Source organism: Saccopteryx bilineata, chromosome 5 (genome assembly GCF_036850765.1).
Source record: "Saccopteryx bilineata isolate mSacBil1 chromosome 5, mSacBil1_pri_phased_curated, whole genome shotgun sequence".
Taxonomy (NCBI): domain Eukaryota; kingdom Metazoa; phylum Chordata; class Mammalia; order Chiroptera; family Emballonuridae; genus Saccopteryx; species Saccopteryx bilineata.
The window spans coordinates 212010961-212028497 of record NC_089494.1 but is presented as its reverse complement, the minus strand read 5'-3'; the positions used below and the strand labels follow the sequence as shown (position 1 = coordinate 212028497).

Genomic DNA, 17537 nt, shown 5'->3' with positions numbered 1-17537 from the left:
GAAAGGCCTGAAAATAGGTTCAACACTAAGAAAAAGAATTCTGTTCAGATTCTCTTCCACAGATGATACAGTCTTTTCCTGGCCTCTCTTCTGATATGATTTAGGGACACTGGTTCCAAGAGGCCATAGAAATAGGACACAGCTCTTTTAGCAGGGAACAGGAAGTCCTAAGCTTTCTATGTTGAAAGCACAGAACCTGTAGCATTAAGTTCCTCTAGCCACCGAGACAAACCGGAGAGGAGACCTCTAAACATTCTTAGGGGTGAGTCTGAAATTCTGTAATTACCCACAGGTACTCATTATTTATGAGTTCAGCAATGTTTATTAAGCACCAGTCCCATGTCAGGCACTGTGCTAGGAATGGAGGGGGGTGGGAGAGAGGCAGTGTTGTTTTACCTTCCCAGGCTTAACTTGGAACTAGTTTTGTCAATTCGGCTGACAGGCTGGGATGAGACTCACTGTTCCCTAATGGTTTTTTTCCTCCTATCGGTATAAAAATACAGGTGGGGCCAGAGCCTTCTTGGCCTACTTTCAAAGATGGCATTATTTTTTGATTCATCAAATAGAGCCCCTAAATCCAATTAGCCATCTGGCTTCACTTAATCATTTATAAATGTAAGTGTGAATTTTATCATATAGTAATGTTACCTGCTCATAAATACTTATCTGTAGTATATGTTTATAAAACGATTTTAAAGCTTCAGTACCCCTTACCTTTTGTGGCTGGAAGGAAAATACATGGTTAATCTTGAGTATTGTTACAAAAATAAATGTTGTGCCTCAACAATCCCCAGAGAGTTCAAGCAGTAAGTTTCTATACACAGTAATGTTGCCCGGGGATACGGGGAGGCTCTGGGAACAGAGAAAACCAAACTCGGGTTTGGCTGAGGGTGGAGGTAGCCACTAGGTTCTGGGGAGAACCAAGAACCATTTGGTAAAATGTGGCTGGGAAAACAGATGCGCTTCTCATAAATGGAGATGGTCTGCAATTTGTCTTCCTCTGGGAAGCAAGATTCAGGTTCAGCCAGAAACAGTAGTATGTAAACACCCTGCTTCCCCCGTGTGCAGGCGGAGAACAGAGCCAGTAAACACACAGAGCCTTTCTTTCACTCTGCAGAGGCCAGGGAAAGCTCAGTTAAGTGTGTTACCTAAGTGGAAAGGTAAATCCAATTTGCAAAGTGCCATTAAGTTCCTGCCATGTAGCCTGACTAGTGGCAGCAAAAATGATTTTAAGAAATGAAATCCTTTGCCTTATCTCATCAACTGCTTCCAACAACTCTTAAGTAAGTGTGCAGAGATGGGATGGGTGAAGTGTGGGGGGGTGCTTAAGGGCTCCGGGACCACCCTCTCTCTGCCTGTGATTGACCATGCCTTTTCCATATTGTGTTTTTCTTCCACCTTCTCATAAGTCTAAAGGAATCTGGGGATTTTGCTAGAAGAGTTATGATTGGCCAAGCGTGTTGAAGGGGAAATATTTTGCAGTTTGAACGTCTGTGCCTCAGGTGGCTGTCTAGGACTTCATTCCAGTCTTCCTTATGGGGAGATGGGGATGTCCTGTGCTGTCCACCGCAGTAGCCACTTGAAGCCATCCGTGTGGCAATCAAACACATGAAATGCCGTTAGTGTGACTTAAAAAACTGAAATTTTAATTTAATGATACATGTTAGAGAAACAAGGAGAGACGATGTCTATACAAGAGAGGATGCAGTAAAGAATTATCCCAGGAGCACCTGATCCTCCAATGTGTAATCAACAAAAAACCTGGGCGGGATAGTTAACAATTGGGGTTAATAGGATTGGAAAATCTTTTTGAAAATGTATATTGGACTTGGTTAGAAGGAAAATAAAAAAAGAATCATAAATATGGTAAGCACGAACAGCATGAGGTGAAGTAGAAATCCTAAAATGCATTAGTGACAGAGCCAGGAAGGCAAAAGTTATAATGGTACATGTTATAGATAAGAGGAAACTGGATAAAAAAAAAAGCAAAGCTATGCCAATTCAAGAAAGAGTGGTTGTAAAAAATTAATCATTTATTACATCTTACAGTTGTGAAGGAAAATGTGATGATCCATGCTATGGAAGTGATTAACCCTTAGGTTTGTTTTTGTATCATTTTTAACATAATAATTGGATTTCATCTATAATTCATTTCATTCTTATAAATTACCAAGGACTAGGGCATGGCCTAAAATTTTAAACTGTGGTTGCAGCTCACTAGTAGGTCACACTGAGCATTTGAAAATAGAACAGAAATTATCAGAATGCATTTTACAAAGTAAAGGGAATTACTGTTTTGTGACATTTGTTATTGTTTATAATGATGATGATGATGATGATGATTATGATGATGATGTGTGTATATATATATATAGTGGGTCTACAGTTGAAAAAGTTTGAAGGCCACCAACCTAAATGACTTCTCATGAATCCTTCCAATTCATGAATTAGAAGGATTATTGTATAACAATTCTGTATTAAACAAGTTGAGTTCTGTAGGTAGAAATCATTTTGTGGGATTTTAAGTAGTCCTTTCATCTGGGAATAGCAGTAGTTTCTGTTGAATGAAATTTTACTTAAAGTGTTGCCCCTCTGGACTGCAAGAAGAAGAGATTATTTAATTATTAAAGAATCATCAGTCTCATCTTTAAGGCAGTCCAAAAATGTGGAGCCAGTAGACATAATTAAGGGAAAACTCCATCATATGACAATATTTCTTCTACATTTCTGCTCTATTTCTCTGTGAGATTTTTTCAGAATTATCAAATTAATTGGGAGCATTTTAAGTGCATGAATTAGAGTAAATGTCTGTCTGATTTCTTTTCAAAGTCCATTTGATATTACAGGTATTGGAAATATTTCTTGGCAATATACGTATGCATCATGATTCTTTATAGAGCAATTCAGTGCAGAATTTACAAGAATATACATGATCTCTGCTGGCTGTTCACACACAAATTCAATAGAAAGGAGCTCAGTCCATCTTCCCAATTGTGTTTCTTTACTATTATCCTTAAAAGCCCAGTTTTAAACTTGTGGGAATGATGAGGCACTGTCTGAACAGGCCAGTCCTGTGGCATGGGGTTCCACAGTGTGTGCCAGAGGGGCGGTGGTGGGCAGCGACCTAGGTTCCCAGCAGCCCGCACTGCTCAGGCTGTGGTTGGAGATTTTGGTAAACCCCATAAAGAATGCTTGACCCCCTGATCACAGTCAGATGAAGTGAATGTAGTTTTGATCTGTAGCTTTAATAAAAATTTTATTACTATGATGTATTTTTTCTTTGTGCACTGTTACCTGCACACCTCGGGTACACATGACATGTTTGGGTATGTCCGCATGATCTTTGGCCAGACTGTGCTCACAAATTTTATAAGTAAAAATTGCAGGGTTTTTGTTTGTTTGCTTGTTTGTTTTTTACCACAACTGGCTGTGATATATTCGAAGATATCTGTATAAAGACTGTAAAGTTATACCTTGAGAGAAGTTGGCTTGTGTTCAAACAAGCACACACACATTGTGAATCTGTAGGCGGCTGATATAAAAAATACAGCATCAAGCCTGAACTGTGGTGGTGCAGTGGATAAAGCGTCGACCTGGAACACTGAGGTCACCGGTTCTAAACCCTGGGCTTGCCCAGTCAAAGCACATATGGGAGTTGATGTTTCCTGCTCCTGCCCCCTTCTCTCTCCGTCTCTCTCTCTCTCTCTCTTTCTCTCTCTCTCTCTGTCTCTCTTCTCTAAACTGAATAAATAAATAAATAATTAAAAATATATATATATAGCATCAAAAGAGAAATAACAGCCTCTGAAACACATGAGACTTATTTTACAGAGAAGCCATCCTTGCGGCCACTAGTCTTCCCCTATGGATTTCTTGCAGTTCATCAGCAGGAGCTTTTGGCCTCGTTTTAGCAATGCTGAGGCAACATTTCCTTTGGCTCCAAACTCTAACAGCTTTAATTAACAATACCTATTCAGCTCATGCATAGCAGTTTTATTTTTGCAAAGTGATTTATAATCATTTTTATTAGTTATTCTAAATTGAGATTTAGAATGGCATGTCATAAAGAAAAGCCTTCATATTTGAGAAAGGAGATTTCCTATCCAGTATTTGTTTAAATAGCATAATCATGGCTATATTACTCATGAATTGTTAATTATTTATTCCTTAATATGTAGATGTAAACACACCACTTCAATTTACAATACAAAAGGTCTACGAACCTGAATTGTAAAGTTTAACTTATATGTGTAAGACTTCTTAAAGCAAAGTTGGGTATGTGTCTATGGCTAAAACACTATTAAAGAAAAATGAAGTTGGAGTAATGATATAAATTATTAGACACTAATGACAATCCAAATTAAATAGTGTGTATGTGATGCCACATCATTAGAAATCTTGAGTGTCAGAATCAAGATTGTTCAATGTTGATTTTTTTTGTGTGTGTGACAGAGACAGAGAGAGAGTGAGAGAGAGGGACAGACAGACAGGAAGGGAGAGAGATGAGAAGCATCAATTCTTCGTTGTAACTCCTTTAGTTGTTCATTGATTGCTTTCTCATATGTGCCTTGATGGGGGCGGGGGCTGCAGCAAACTGAGTGACCCCTTGCTCAAGCTAGTAATCTGGGGCTTCAAGCCAGTGACCTTTGGGCTCAAGCCAGTGACCATGGGGTCATGTTTATGATCCCACGCTCAAGCCAGCGATCCTGTGCTCAAGCTGGTGAGCCCATTCTCAAGCTGGCAACTTTGGGGTTTTGAATGTGGGTCCTCCATGTCCCAGTCCAACGCTCTATCCACTGCACCACCATCTGGTCAGGCAAATGTTGATTTTTGAATAAAATTTTTTTTTATTTATTTTTTATTTTTTTTTCATTTTTCTGAAGCTGGAAACAGGGAGAGACAGTCAGACAGACTCCCGCATGCGCCCGACCGGGATCCACCCGGCACGCCCACCAGGGGCAACGCTCTGCCCACCAGGGGGCGATGCTCTGCCCATCCTGGGCGTTGCCATGTTGCGACCAGAGCCACTCTAGCGCCTGAGGCAGAGGCCACAGAGCCATCCCCAGCGCCCGGGCCATCTTTGCTCCAATGGAGCCTTGGCTGCGGGAGGGGAAGAGAGAGACAGAGAGGAAAGCGCGGCGGAGGGGTGGAGAAGCAAATGGGCGCTTCTCCTGTGTGCCCTGGCCGGGAATCGAACCCGGGTCCTCCGCACGCTAGGCCGACGCTCTACCGCTGAGCCAACCGGCCAGGGCTGAATAAAATTTTTTAGATTTTGGCCCAGCCCAGGTAGTTTACTTGGCTAGGAGGTTGTTCCGATATGCCAAGGTTGTGGGTTCAATCCTGGGTCAGGGCACATACCAATGAATGTAGAAATGAGTGAAACAACAAATCAATCTTCCTCTTTCTCTTTTTCTTTCTCTCTAAAATAAATTAAAATAGAAAAGAAAAGAACCTGACTGGTAGTGTGTGTAATAGATAGGACATCAACCTGGGACACTGAGGTCCTCGGTTTGAAACCCTGAGGTTGCCAGCTTTAGTGTGGGGATCGCCAGCTTGAGCATGGGATCATATATATGATCCCAAGGTCACTGGCTTGAGCAAGGGGTCACTGAATTGACTGGAGCCTCCTGGTAAAGGCATATATGAGAAAGCATTCAATGAACAACTAAGGTGCTGCAACAAAGAATTGATGCTTCTCATCTCTCTCCCTTCCTGTCTCTATCTGTCTGTCTGTCTCTCACTGAAAACGAAAAATAAAAAAAATAAAAAAAATTTTTTTCTTTATTTCTTTATACCAAAAGGACAAAAAGTTAGGATAAGTAACACTTTAATGACTTTGTATATACTATTTTCTTTTTCTTTTAGTGAGAGAGGAAGAGAGAGAGAGAGAGAGATAGGTAGGGACAGACAGACAGGAAGGGAGAGAGATCGGAAGCATCAACTCATAGTTGTGTCACCTTAGTTGTCCATTGATTGCTTTCTCATATGTGCCTTGACTGAGGGTCTCCAGCCAAGCCAGTGACCCCTTGCTCAAACCGGCAACCTTGGGCTCAAGCCAGTGACCATGGGGTCATGTCTGTGATCCTGAGCTCAAGTTTGTGACCTAGGGTTTCGAACCTAGGTCCTCACTATCCCAGGCCAATGCTCTATCCACTGCTCCACTGCCTGGTCAGACTGTATATACTATTTTTACATATATTACAAGAATATGACGTCTAAATTCAAAGTTCTGGAATTAGAAGATTTAAAATGAAATGTGATGTTCTAATTACATTAACTCAGCACACAATTTTCAACTCATTTCTGATTATTCAAAGACCTTCTAATCTTGGATTATGTGTACCCCAGTTTGCCTTCTTTTGCACCTGCCTCTTGCATATTACACCACACCTGTCGGAGTGTGTCAGAGCAGGCTCCAGAAGGGCAAGTGGGGAGGCAGGAGCTAGCCTCCCTGATTGCCATGGAAGGCAGTGGCAGGAGCAGGGAAATGAGACCAAGGAGGAGACCCTGTAACCTGGGGAGCGGGTACCCACCTGGTCTACATAAATATTTTCCGATTTAAATCTTGTTTTTATGCTATCAAGTGATGAAAATGGATTTCATGGCAAGTTCTTTTCCCTGGTTACCATGTTGTTTGTAAGAGAAAAGGTTTATGAGACAAAAACCCAACTAAAAAATGGTAATATCAGGCAAACACATCCTTGACTCAGTGTCTCTCTCTTTCTCTCTCTCTCACTCTTTTTTTTTTTTTTTTTTTTACTTTTGGAACAAGTAATATAAACATGTAGCCACACAGCATCTGCGTAGATATTAAATATGATAAAAAGATTTACGAATGTACTACTGTGACCTGAATGAGAGGGCATGTCTAAACACAGTGAATCCAATTCTTTGCTTACACTGGCAAAGAGAGCAAGTACTGTGCCTAAAAAAACACTTTAGTTTTATTAGCTAAATAAACAGACTAATCAACACCAGTGCTCCCCTGCTCCCACTTATCCAAAACTTTTTCAAAACCTGGGATGTTTCTCAAAGGCAAGGTACAGATTTTAAATGCCCAACTGAAGTTTTAAATACACCCAAATTCAAGTGATGGTTGCCACGGTGACCTTCCCCTCAGCCACTTGGAAAGGCAGAGTATCTTCCCTTCTAACATCAAATCTCTAAGTCCCTTTAGCCTTGTATGTGCTGAAGAAGGAACAACTGGCTTTGAGAAGGGCATACGGTTTGTCAGGCACTTGTCAGTATAGATCCTGGTTCTTCATCAGACCTGGTTTTAGGCATTCTGCTGGAACTCCATCCATTTTTACCACTTATGGTGTTCTGGTTGAGGGCAGAGGGAGCGTATGAGTAAAGTGTGGGTGGGCCAGCAAGAGATGAATTAGCTTGTGTGTGCTTTTCAGACTGCAAGTATCCAAAGGGCGGTCTGATGTGAATGAACAGGAGAACAGAGTCCTGAAGGAACATGTTTTGTTATTTTCACCTGGCAGATATAAAAAGTCCGGTCTCTTCACCCTGGAAACACCTGAGTAGATTTCATAGTACCACATATGTGTCTTATTAAAAACATGTATCTAATAAAATAGCAACAATATAAAAATAAATTAAAAGCTGTAATGTTAATTAATTATAAGAGAAAAATACAGATACACAATATTCGTGTATTTATATGTGTGCCTATGTGTATAGTTATGCATGGATGTCTGTATAATGAAAATATATACAGGATTCTTCTGTTTTGCTAAATGATATCAGCAAACCTATCTGAAAGCATGGGTGGTTTTCCAAAGCATTTGGCTTGCATTTTTTTTATAGCATTGGGGTTTGAAAAAGAAAGATGTGGATTTTTAAAAATTTTTTTATTAATTGTAATTTATTGTGTTAACATGAATTCAAGTGTCCCACTCAATACAACCCCCTCACCCCCCACCCCCTTGTCCCTCAAACCCCCACTCCACCCCCCTTCCCTCTAGGACTTGCTGCCCTGTTATCTGTATCTATGTGTTATGTATATACAATTTCACTAATCCCTTCACCTTCTCTGATCCCATCCCCTCATCCCCCTTCCCTCTGACAGCTGTCCCTCTGCTCCCTGTGACCCAGCCTCTGCCTCTATTCCGTTCCTCAGTTCACTTTGTTCACATATTAGATTCCACATATAAGTGAGATCATATGATATTTGCCTTTCTCTGCCTGGCTTATTTCACTTAGCATAATAATCCCCAAGTCCATCCATGACAGAAAGATGTGAATTTCTGCAATTTAGAATCTATTATAATAATGGTTAACATTCGTTGAATGCTTCCAATGCACCAGAATTTCTAAGCACTCTCTGTGTATTTAGTTCATATACTTCTCACAACAACTTGATAAAAGTAGATATGTTTTACTAAGGTGGAAACTGAGCCTTGGAGAAGTTAGGTAGCACTGACCAAGGTCATGCAGGCAGTAAGTGAGTGTACTAGGATTTAAACCCATGTAGTTTGATTCTGGAGTTGACAGGCTTAACTCTCTCTTTCTTGATCTCTATCTGGAGAGACTTAAACACATTCCCTATTTTTTTTTCTTATGCACGGGTCCAGGTGTTAACTCTAGACCTTTGGTTTTCCCTCAAGAACAAAGGGACAGCCATTATAAATGTCAAATTTTGCTCCTTGCTATTTTGTGGATGCTTGATAAAACCATAATTTTATTATTTTTATAGCAACCTAATAGGAAACTAAGGAACATTCAGAAACCAGGTTTAATAACGAGGAGAGAAAACCAGAAGTGGTGGGAAGGTTGTGGGCAGAGGGAAGAAGAATGTGTTATCATGGAGTTGAGGGGGTGTATCATGAGACGGAAGATAGTATTAATGACGGAGGAGGTAAAAGGTAGGAGCTCAAGAAAAAGGAGGGAGCTATGGAAAAAAACAACAATTTTGGTCTAGAAAAAGTACAGCAAAGATTTTACAAAATATCTACAGAATAACAGCATAACACTATGTCTAGCAATACATCTTTTACTATATTTGAAAAGTAAAAAGAAAGTCCCTGGCCGGTTTGCTCAGTGGTAGAGCATCCATCTGGCTTGTAGACATCCCAGGTTCAATTCTCAATCAGGCCACACACAAGAAGCAACCATTTGCTTCTCCTTTTGTCTCCCTTCCCCTTATCTCACTCTCTCCCTTCCCCTCCCACAGCCATGGCTTGATTGATTCAAGCACGTAGGTCTGGGTGCTGACCATGGCTCCATTGAGCCTCTGCCTCAGGAGCTGAAAATAGCTGGGTTGTGAGTGGCCCTAAATGGGCAGAGCATCAGCCCCAGATGGGGGTTGCTGGGTGGATCCTGGTCGGAGTGCATGTGGGAGTCTGTCTCTCTATCTCCCCTCCTCTCACTTGAAAAGGAAAAAACAAAACAAAAACCTTCGGTAATTTAAAAAAATGGGCTTTGCACTAATTTTTTCTTACTGGCACACACTTTTTATATATTGGCTAGATGTTTAAAATGAGGCTTTTGTGAGTTCTGAAGGAAGATCTACATTTTGGAGAACTGAGGTACTTCAATAATAAGTATTTACCCTCCAAATAAATATAAAAATCTTACGAATGCATAAACTTGAAAAGAAACCGTATTTCCTCAGTACTGATTAAAATTCTATGCCTGAGGGGTGGGGGGAATGTTGTCTATCAAGAGTTAGGAGAAGAGACTTCCAGTGTTTCCGACTTGATTTTCTTTCCCTCACAAAGATGAAATCCTGAGGGAGCCATCGGGTTTTGATAGAGACATCACCCTGAGCTTTTCTCCACAAAGCAAACAGGCTTCTCAATGTGCATTAAGTAAACTATTTGTATGACTGCCCTAAAGGCAAGTGCAGTGTTATAGAATGAGAAAAGGTATCATGTGACAATATGGTTATTTTATTAACTTACTGTACAAGAACACCCAAACAACATGAACACCTATTTATATCCCATTGTTCCACGTTACTGAGGGGATGATATCAGTTGCAGGGAATGTGAAGGTAGGAAAGTCGCCTCCAGTTACCCTCTCATTAGGTGTAGAGGGGAAGGCTCACCAGGTTTCTGTAAGGCACATCTCCATCTACTCTCATTCAACTGTGACTGTTGTCTAATCTTATTTGTAATTCAAATATTGTCTATTTGTACATTTACTTAATGATTATCTTCTATGGGAACCCAAAAATAAGCTCTAGGATGACAAGGACTGTATCATGTCTTGTTAACTACTGTTTATTCCAACTCTGAGCATAGTATAGTATTTGACACATAATGAACTTTATAAATTGTTGACTGAACAAATACTGCAAAACAGAGTAGGAATATGACCAGTGACAAACTACAATTATAAGCTTTAGGGCTAACCTGTTATGAGAAGATAACTTTATTAAGACTTTTTAAGACATGAAGAAAAGATAATATGTTTAAAAATAAAGAGAAAATAATAAAATAAAAATTGAAGAAAAACAAAGAAAAAAGAAAAGAAAACATGATACAGTGGGAGAGAATGATGTCTACTCTCATGGATTATTTAATTCTGTTCTCAGAGTTTAAGAAAGCAATAACTAGGCATAGCTATGGGTCTGTTTCTCTCTTCTGTAATTTAGACCAGCCTAATTGGTTATAGGATTACAATGAGGTTTGCCATTCTTTAGGAAATAAGAAGATGAATTTAGTAATGGAGACTATTCTAATACTTATTTCCAATGCCAAGCTATTACCTTAATTTAATCAACATCATTTGGAAGAGATGACATTATTGCTTACCCAATTGAAGATAGAATATAGATTGAGGCATTCAATATGTTTGACGAATGGAGGGTTATTTAAAATTATGTTAGTAATATAATTGTGTCTTTTCTTTGCATAGTTACTGAACTACTACTGTTAATACCTTCACCTCTAATACTAGCAACACTGACAGCCCACCATCACCATAATGCCTACCATCACCATAATAATGGAGGTTGCCTAGAGAATGACTATTTGAACCAGGTTTCAAACCCAGAGTGGTCTGACTACAAAACTTATGCTCTTTTCTTTTACACTTTCCTTACAACATATAATCTCAACAGGCAGGTTCTCTTAGAAGGATTTGGACAGTTACATCCCGTCTGATACACCTACTCTCAAGTGCATGCTTGTTAATCAAATAATTCCAAGGTTTTGTTGGTTCAGTTTAAGTCTAAACTGCAGACCATCTGAGTTTAGTTCCTGCTGACTTTGCCCTGATTCTTACCTTTTATTTTATTTAAAATTTATTGATTTTAGCAAGAGTGGAAGGGAGGAAGAGAGAGACAGAGACAGGAACATGGATCTGTACCTGTATGTGCCCTGACAGGGATCAAACCAGCAACTTCTGTGCTTCTGGACAATGCTCTAACCAAGCCAGGGCTATATTATTTTTTATTTATTTATTTTTAGAGAGAGAGGAAGAAAGAGAGACAGAAAGAGAAAAATATTGATTTGTTGTTCCACTTACTTATGCATTTATTGCTTGATTTTTGTATGTGCCCTTACCAGGGATTGAACCTGCAAACTTGATGGATATGGGAGGATGCTCTAACCAACTGAGCTACCTGGTCAGAGCCTCTTTTCCTTATCTTTAGAATGGAGTCTATAGATCATGAAAGTAGGGTGTGAATCAGTAATGAATGTAGAGTACAGGGTAAAGTGGATTAGTATTAGAAAAAAAACTAAAAATTATAACTATAAAAGAACATTTTACCATTATGTTTGATTTTGTATCTAAGTGTCTTAAAATTTGGCAAGACAATGAAGAAAATACTATTTAAGAATACTACACTGCCTGACCAAGTGGTGGCGCAGTGGATAGAGCATCGAACTGGTATGCAGAGGACCCAGGTTCGAGAACCCGAGGTCACCAGCTTGAGCGTGGGTTCATCTGGCTTGAGCAAAAAGCTCACCAGCTTGGACCCAAGGTCGCTGGCTTGAGCAAGGACTTACTTGGTCTGCTGAAGGCCCACGGTCAGGGCACATGTGAGAAAGCAATCAATGAACAACTAAGGAGTCGCAATGAAAAACTGATGATTGATGCTTCTTATCTCTCTCCATTCCCGTCTGTCTGTCCCTATGTATCCCTCTCTCTGACTCTCTCTCTGTCTCTGTACTTGAAGGATAGCTTTGATGGGTATAGTATTCGTGGCTGAAAGTTCCTCTCTTTCAGGGCTTTAAATATTGGGGTCCACTCTCTTCTAGCTTGTAGAGTTTCTGCTGAGAAATCTGATGATAATCTAATAGGCCTTCCTTTATATGTTGTACTCTTCTTTTCCCTGGCTGCCTTGAGAATTTTTTCTTTGTCATTGGTTTGTGTCATCTTTATTATGATGTGCCTTGGAGTGGGTTTGTTGGGGTTAAGAAAACTCAGTGTTCTGTTTGCTTCTTGAATTTGAGACTTTAGTTCTTTCCACAGGCTTGGGAAGTTCTTGTCTATTATTTGTTTGAGTATATTCTCCATTCCATTTTCTTTCTCTTCTCCCTCTGATATTCCTATTATTCTTATGTTATTCTTTCTGATGGAGTCAGACAATTCCTGTAGGGCTTTCTCGTTTTTTATTATTTTTAAGTCTCTTTCTTCTTCTCTCTGTTGTGCCTCAAGTTGTTTGTCTTCTATTTCACTAATCCTATCTTCAATCTGGGCTGTTCTGTTAGCTAAGCTTGTTACCTCGTTTTTCAGCTCGTGAATTGAGTTTTTCATTTCTGTTTGATTTGTTTTTATAGTTTCAATTTCCTTGGTAATATATTCTTTGTGTTCATTGAGTTGTTTTCTGATCTCCCTAAATTGCCTTTCTGTGTTTTCTTGTATATCTCTGAGTATTTTTAAGATTTCTATTTTAAATTCTCTGTCATTTAGCTCCAAGGCTTCCAATATGTTAAGTCTTTTCTCCATAGATTTTTCCACATCTATTTGTGTTACCTCTCTTTCTTTTGTATCCATAATATTCGATTTCCTCTTTCTTATTGGCATCTGAGGGTGGTCTTGTTGATAGCACTAATTAGAATTAATAAAGAGTAAAAAGTAAAAAAAAAAAAAAAAAAAAGGTAAAACACCCCACAAAAAAAAAACAGTAATAATTTATTATTTCCCCCTTTTTTCTTTCTTCTCTTTCCCTCCTTTCCCCTCCTCAGGGAAATAACCTGATGACCTGTGAATTATATTATGCTAAATGGAACAAAAACTGCCTATAATGGAGGGCCTGATTTGGGGTGAAGAGTTCAAGGGGCAAAAAAAGGGAATAGGGACCTACTAAATGCAAAAAAAAAAAAAGGAAGAAAATCTTAGACAAGCATAAGATGATTTGCTTGTAAGTGATGGTCGACTAAGAGATATAATGAGAGGGATAAGAGGGAATCAGAAAAAAGGAGGAAAAAAAAGAATAATAAAGAAGAAAAAAATAAAAATAAAAATAATAAGTAAAAATCTGTTGTATTAAGTGGAGCGAAGACTAAATACAATGGAGACCTTGGGTTGGGAGGAATGCTAGTGAGTTAAAAAGCAACGTAAAAAGTACCCAAAATGCCACAAAAATAAACAAACAAGAAAAAAACAAAAACAAAAGCGAAAAAGAAAAATAAAGCCAAAAAAAACCTTAAGTCCCAAATTAACTAATTTGTTCGTGATTGAGGATTAAATAGGAGGAAAGTAAAACGAGAAAAGAAAAAACGAATAGAAAGGAAAAAATAAGAAAAAGAGAAAAACGAAGGAAGAAAAAAAAGGAAGAGAAAAAAACAAAATTAAACAAAACAAAAAAAAACAAAAGAGGAGAGAGTGAAAGTTTAGTGTTTTGGAGTATAACCTTAAAGGAGGGTGAGGATGAAGAAGAGAAATAAAATGTAACACTCATGGGTAGTGTAGTTCAAGAAAAGGGAAGCATAAGATGGGCAGAGAATAGAAGGACCAAGGTGGAGGAAATAGAAGTAATAATAATAAAGGCAATAAGATAGAAGAAACAAACAATAACAACAAAAAAATTAGTGGAACAAGTTGTAAAGTCTGTGGATTTTTCTTGATTTTGAGAGGTTAACTTCTTCCTTTTTCTTTTCTCTCCCTCTTCCTGGTCGGTGACTCTGTACCCCAGGCTCTGCCCCTGTGTCACACTTAGGTAGGGATTTGCAGTTGATGGTATTCTATGGCAATGTCATATAATTGGCTTTAGTCTTGCTGGTAGTCAAGGCTTGTTGGTGTTTGCAGGGTCCAACGATGAGAGAGTTTGCTTTCCTGGAGTCTCTCTCCTAGTCCCCCCTTCCTGAATTAGCAGCCTGGTGATCCAGCTATAAGGCTGCAACTGCTTCTGCCTGGGGAGTAAGAGGCTCAAAGAGCTGGGAAATCCCCACTCTATCCCACTCAGCGCAAGGCTTTGGGAAAGGCTCTGGCAGTCAGAGCCTCCAGTGTAATCAGGCGGGGGTGGGAGTCAGTTGTTGTCAAGGTGACTGTTTAGTGCCTAGCATTCAGTTGGACCACTCAACCCAGGCTTTCCACACTTTGTAGCCTGTTTTGGCTGGGAAGAAGAGGCACTAGTCTCTGCTTGCGACTAGTGTAGTATAGATCTTATTATCTGCCAAGTCCCTCTTGTTAGCGTTTATCCCTGAATATGGAGGCTCTATCAATCAGAAGTTGCCCCCGCCCCTTTAGCGAGAGGCACTAAAAAATATCACGCCTCTTGTCTTGGATCACTGAACTGAGAGAGATCTTATCAATTAGAACCCGTGGGTGCGCAGATTTCATGGGTTAAGCTAATTTCAGTGATTGGGTCCGCAGCTGTGCTCCCGAAGGTATTTCAGGCTGCCTGAGCGCCCCTCCCCCAACGCTTGATTGTTAGCTTGAATGGCTGGGTGAGGTGCCCCGCCCACGGAGAGAATCTCCCAAGTAGGGAAGACCGCCCTGGCGCCTCTCCCGCTCGCCCTGCTGCTGGCGGCTGGGGCACACCGGCCGCAGGATAATGGGGCACCCTGGGTGTGCGGGCCAGTAGGGCGCTCTGGGCGCGTGGAATGCCCAGGGCACGCGCGTGAATGGGGTGCTCCAGGCACCGGGGGCTGGCGACTCTCACTCGCAGTGCGCGGGCCGCTGGGAACGTTAGCGGTGCTCGCTCTGCAACCGTACCGGGCACGCGCCGGCAGCTGCTCACCGCTCCCGAGTGTGGGCTGACTCACCACAGGCGCACTCCCTCCACGGCTTGAATGAACGTCCCTGCGGTAGCTTCCTCTACACCCTCGTTTCTCAGATTCAAGTGATAACAGTCCTTTCGCTTTCAGTTTGTGTGGAACTCCGGAATGCTCTGAGGATAATTTTTTCTGTTTCTAGTTGATAAATTTGTTGTGATTTTGGGGAGATCTGTCGGACGCACTGCTCACGGCGCCATTTCCGTGACGTCACTCTTCAGTGTGTTTGATATTAGTGCCTCTAAGGAGTGCACCCCAGTCAGCCAGAGTTTCATTTAGGCCTATCTACGCAAGGTAATAGAATGCTTTGCTGAATATTCTGAACTAGTGTTTTCAGACCTCCCTCCAACTCTGTAATACTAAATATAGTCTTTTGGTCTGTCTTTTTCTGTAGTGGTGTCCCAGAGTAGTTTTGTATCATTCCAAATCATTGGTGTAATATAATAATGACTTATCTCAGTCTGATGCAACAGGGGAGGTTGATTGAGTGAGATGGCATGGTATAGTCTACAATACAACAAAATGAGAGGTATAGTAACATTCTATGAAGATATGAAAGGTAAATTTTTTCGTAAACAAGCATGATTATGTTCCATTATATTTTATTAATTCAGTCTGCCTTTAGTTTCAACCAGGGGTTGGCAAGCTGTGGCCCTTTGTGGACTAATACGGCCACACCCACTCATTTGCATATCGCCGACAGCTGATTTCTCACAGCAATGACAGAGTGGTTGAGACACAGAATATTTGACTGTCATTTACTATCTGATTTTTTTTTTACAGGAAAAGTTTGATGATCCCTGTTTTAAACTAATTTCTTATCTTATTTCATATTGAGTATGAATTCATAAAATAACTAGCCCCTAAATTCAAACGCTTCAGAAAACAAACAAAAAATTGTTTTGAAGTTATTATAGTACATCATTCAAATAATAACATAACCCTATAGGCCCCAAAATAAAAATTTTTATACGGCAACAAGAACATTCTAAGGCTCTAAATACTGAGTATCTTAGTTTATTTATTTGTAAAGAAATAAAAAATATTGCAGGCACATATAGTTACTGTTTTTATTGGCTTTTAGAACTTTAAGATTCCAAATAGAGCACTAATAATGGTATTATTTATAGGGCATAATAGTGAAGGCAGAATGGAGTCAAGAGCCTTGAGTTCAGTTCATTTTACCCATAACGGACTAAACATTTTGTATTGATTATAAATATGCAAGGGTAATCAATACTTATTGGCTTATTGGGGAGTAAAATATTATCAAAGATCAGCACTGTCAGAGCCAGGAGGCCTTGGCTAAAATAACTGCTCTCTCAGGGGAGTTAATTTATTGTAGCAGTTGTGAAAGTCACTCATATGAAAGAGTGATCAGTTACTAAATAGGTCTTATGGTTATAGAGGCAAAACAAATGGACTTTATTCCCTCTTTGGTTAGCAGGTACTAATTCCCAGAAAAATAATTTATTTTCAAAATTTAGTACATTGTATTAATATAGTTTTCATATCAAAGTATTGTTTTTTGAGAAATATCTTAACTATCCAAGACCAAATTCTTCGAATTCACACTTCTTGAAAGAAAGATGAGAAAATATTGAGTGGTAAGAAAAGTAAAAATACAGGGGATTTTTTCCGAAAACAAAACTACTTTGTGTTCCAATTCCCTAACCATCTGTCATACCTAGGGATTTTATTCATATGCAGCCTATTCTCTTTGTAGGTCCACCCATGATTGGAGATATCTGCAGGAAAACTGCTTATGGAATGTAAGGGAAATCACAAGGTTTGAAGTGTGCATTAGGGCATGAAAATGTGGCTTCGTTTGCTAGCTCTTATCAAACTTTACTATCAAACTTAACTTTACCAAAAAGAATCAAGTGCCAAATTTATGTCAGCATTTCAGATTCCTTTTCTGTCCCACAGTTACTAGTAATATAATTATTCAACCTTCATTTGAGTAAGTAAAATGATGTTTGGTTTAAGAATCTTGTCTGGCCTGACCTGTGGTGGCACAGTGGCTAAAGCAGGGGTCTCAAACTCAACTCAGCATGTGGGCCGCAGAGAAAGATCACAGCCGTTTGGCGGGCCGCACTAGGTCTACAAAAGGCAACTGTTACGCAACACTTTTCTCACTGCAGTTGAAAACAAAAAAAAAATCAGTACAACAAGCACAATCGTACATGCAGTTTACTCAGTGTCACAAAACGACCAGAAACTGTAGTTCGCATCACAACTGCTGTTAACTAAGCTAATATCTAGCTAGGATGCTAGAGAAATGAAAAATACAAGTAGGCCCCTAGGCTTACTTAATTTTATCCAAAATATTTTGAACTTCGTGGATTAGTCTGCGGG

At 39.7% G+C, this 17537-nt stretch overlaps 1 protein-coding gene across 4 annotated transcripts in view; it reads left to right on the top strand.

Moving 5' to 3' along the window:
* Window positions 1-1225: 1225 nt before the first annotated feature.
* Window positions 1226-17537, top strand: part of SLC4A4 (solute carrier family 4 member 4) — a 432895-nt gene continuing 416583 nt past the window's right edge. For 2 of the 4 annotated variants that reach the window (XM_066280764.1, XM_066280763.1), the window contains exon 1: window positions 1226-1283. In XM_066280764.1, the coding sequence (XP_066136861.1) occupies window positions 1237-1283 (47 nt within the window). In that variant the 5' untranslated portion in view covers window positions 1226-1236. The remainder of the gene's footprint in view (window positions 1284-17537) is intronic. The other 2 variants (XM_066280767.1, XM_066280765.1) reach the window with 2 other exon arrangements.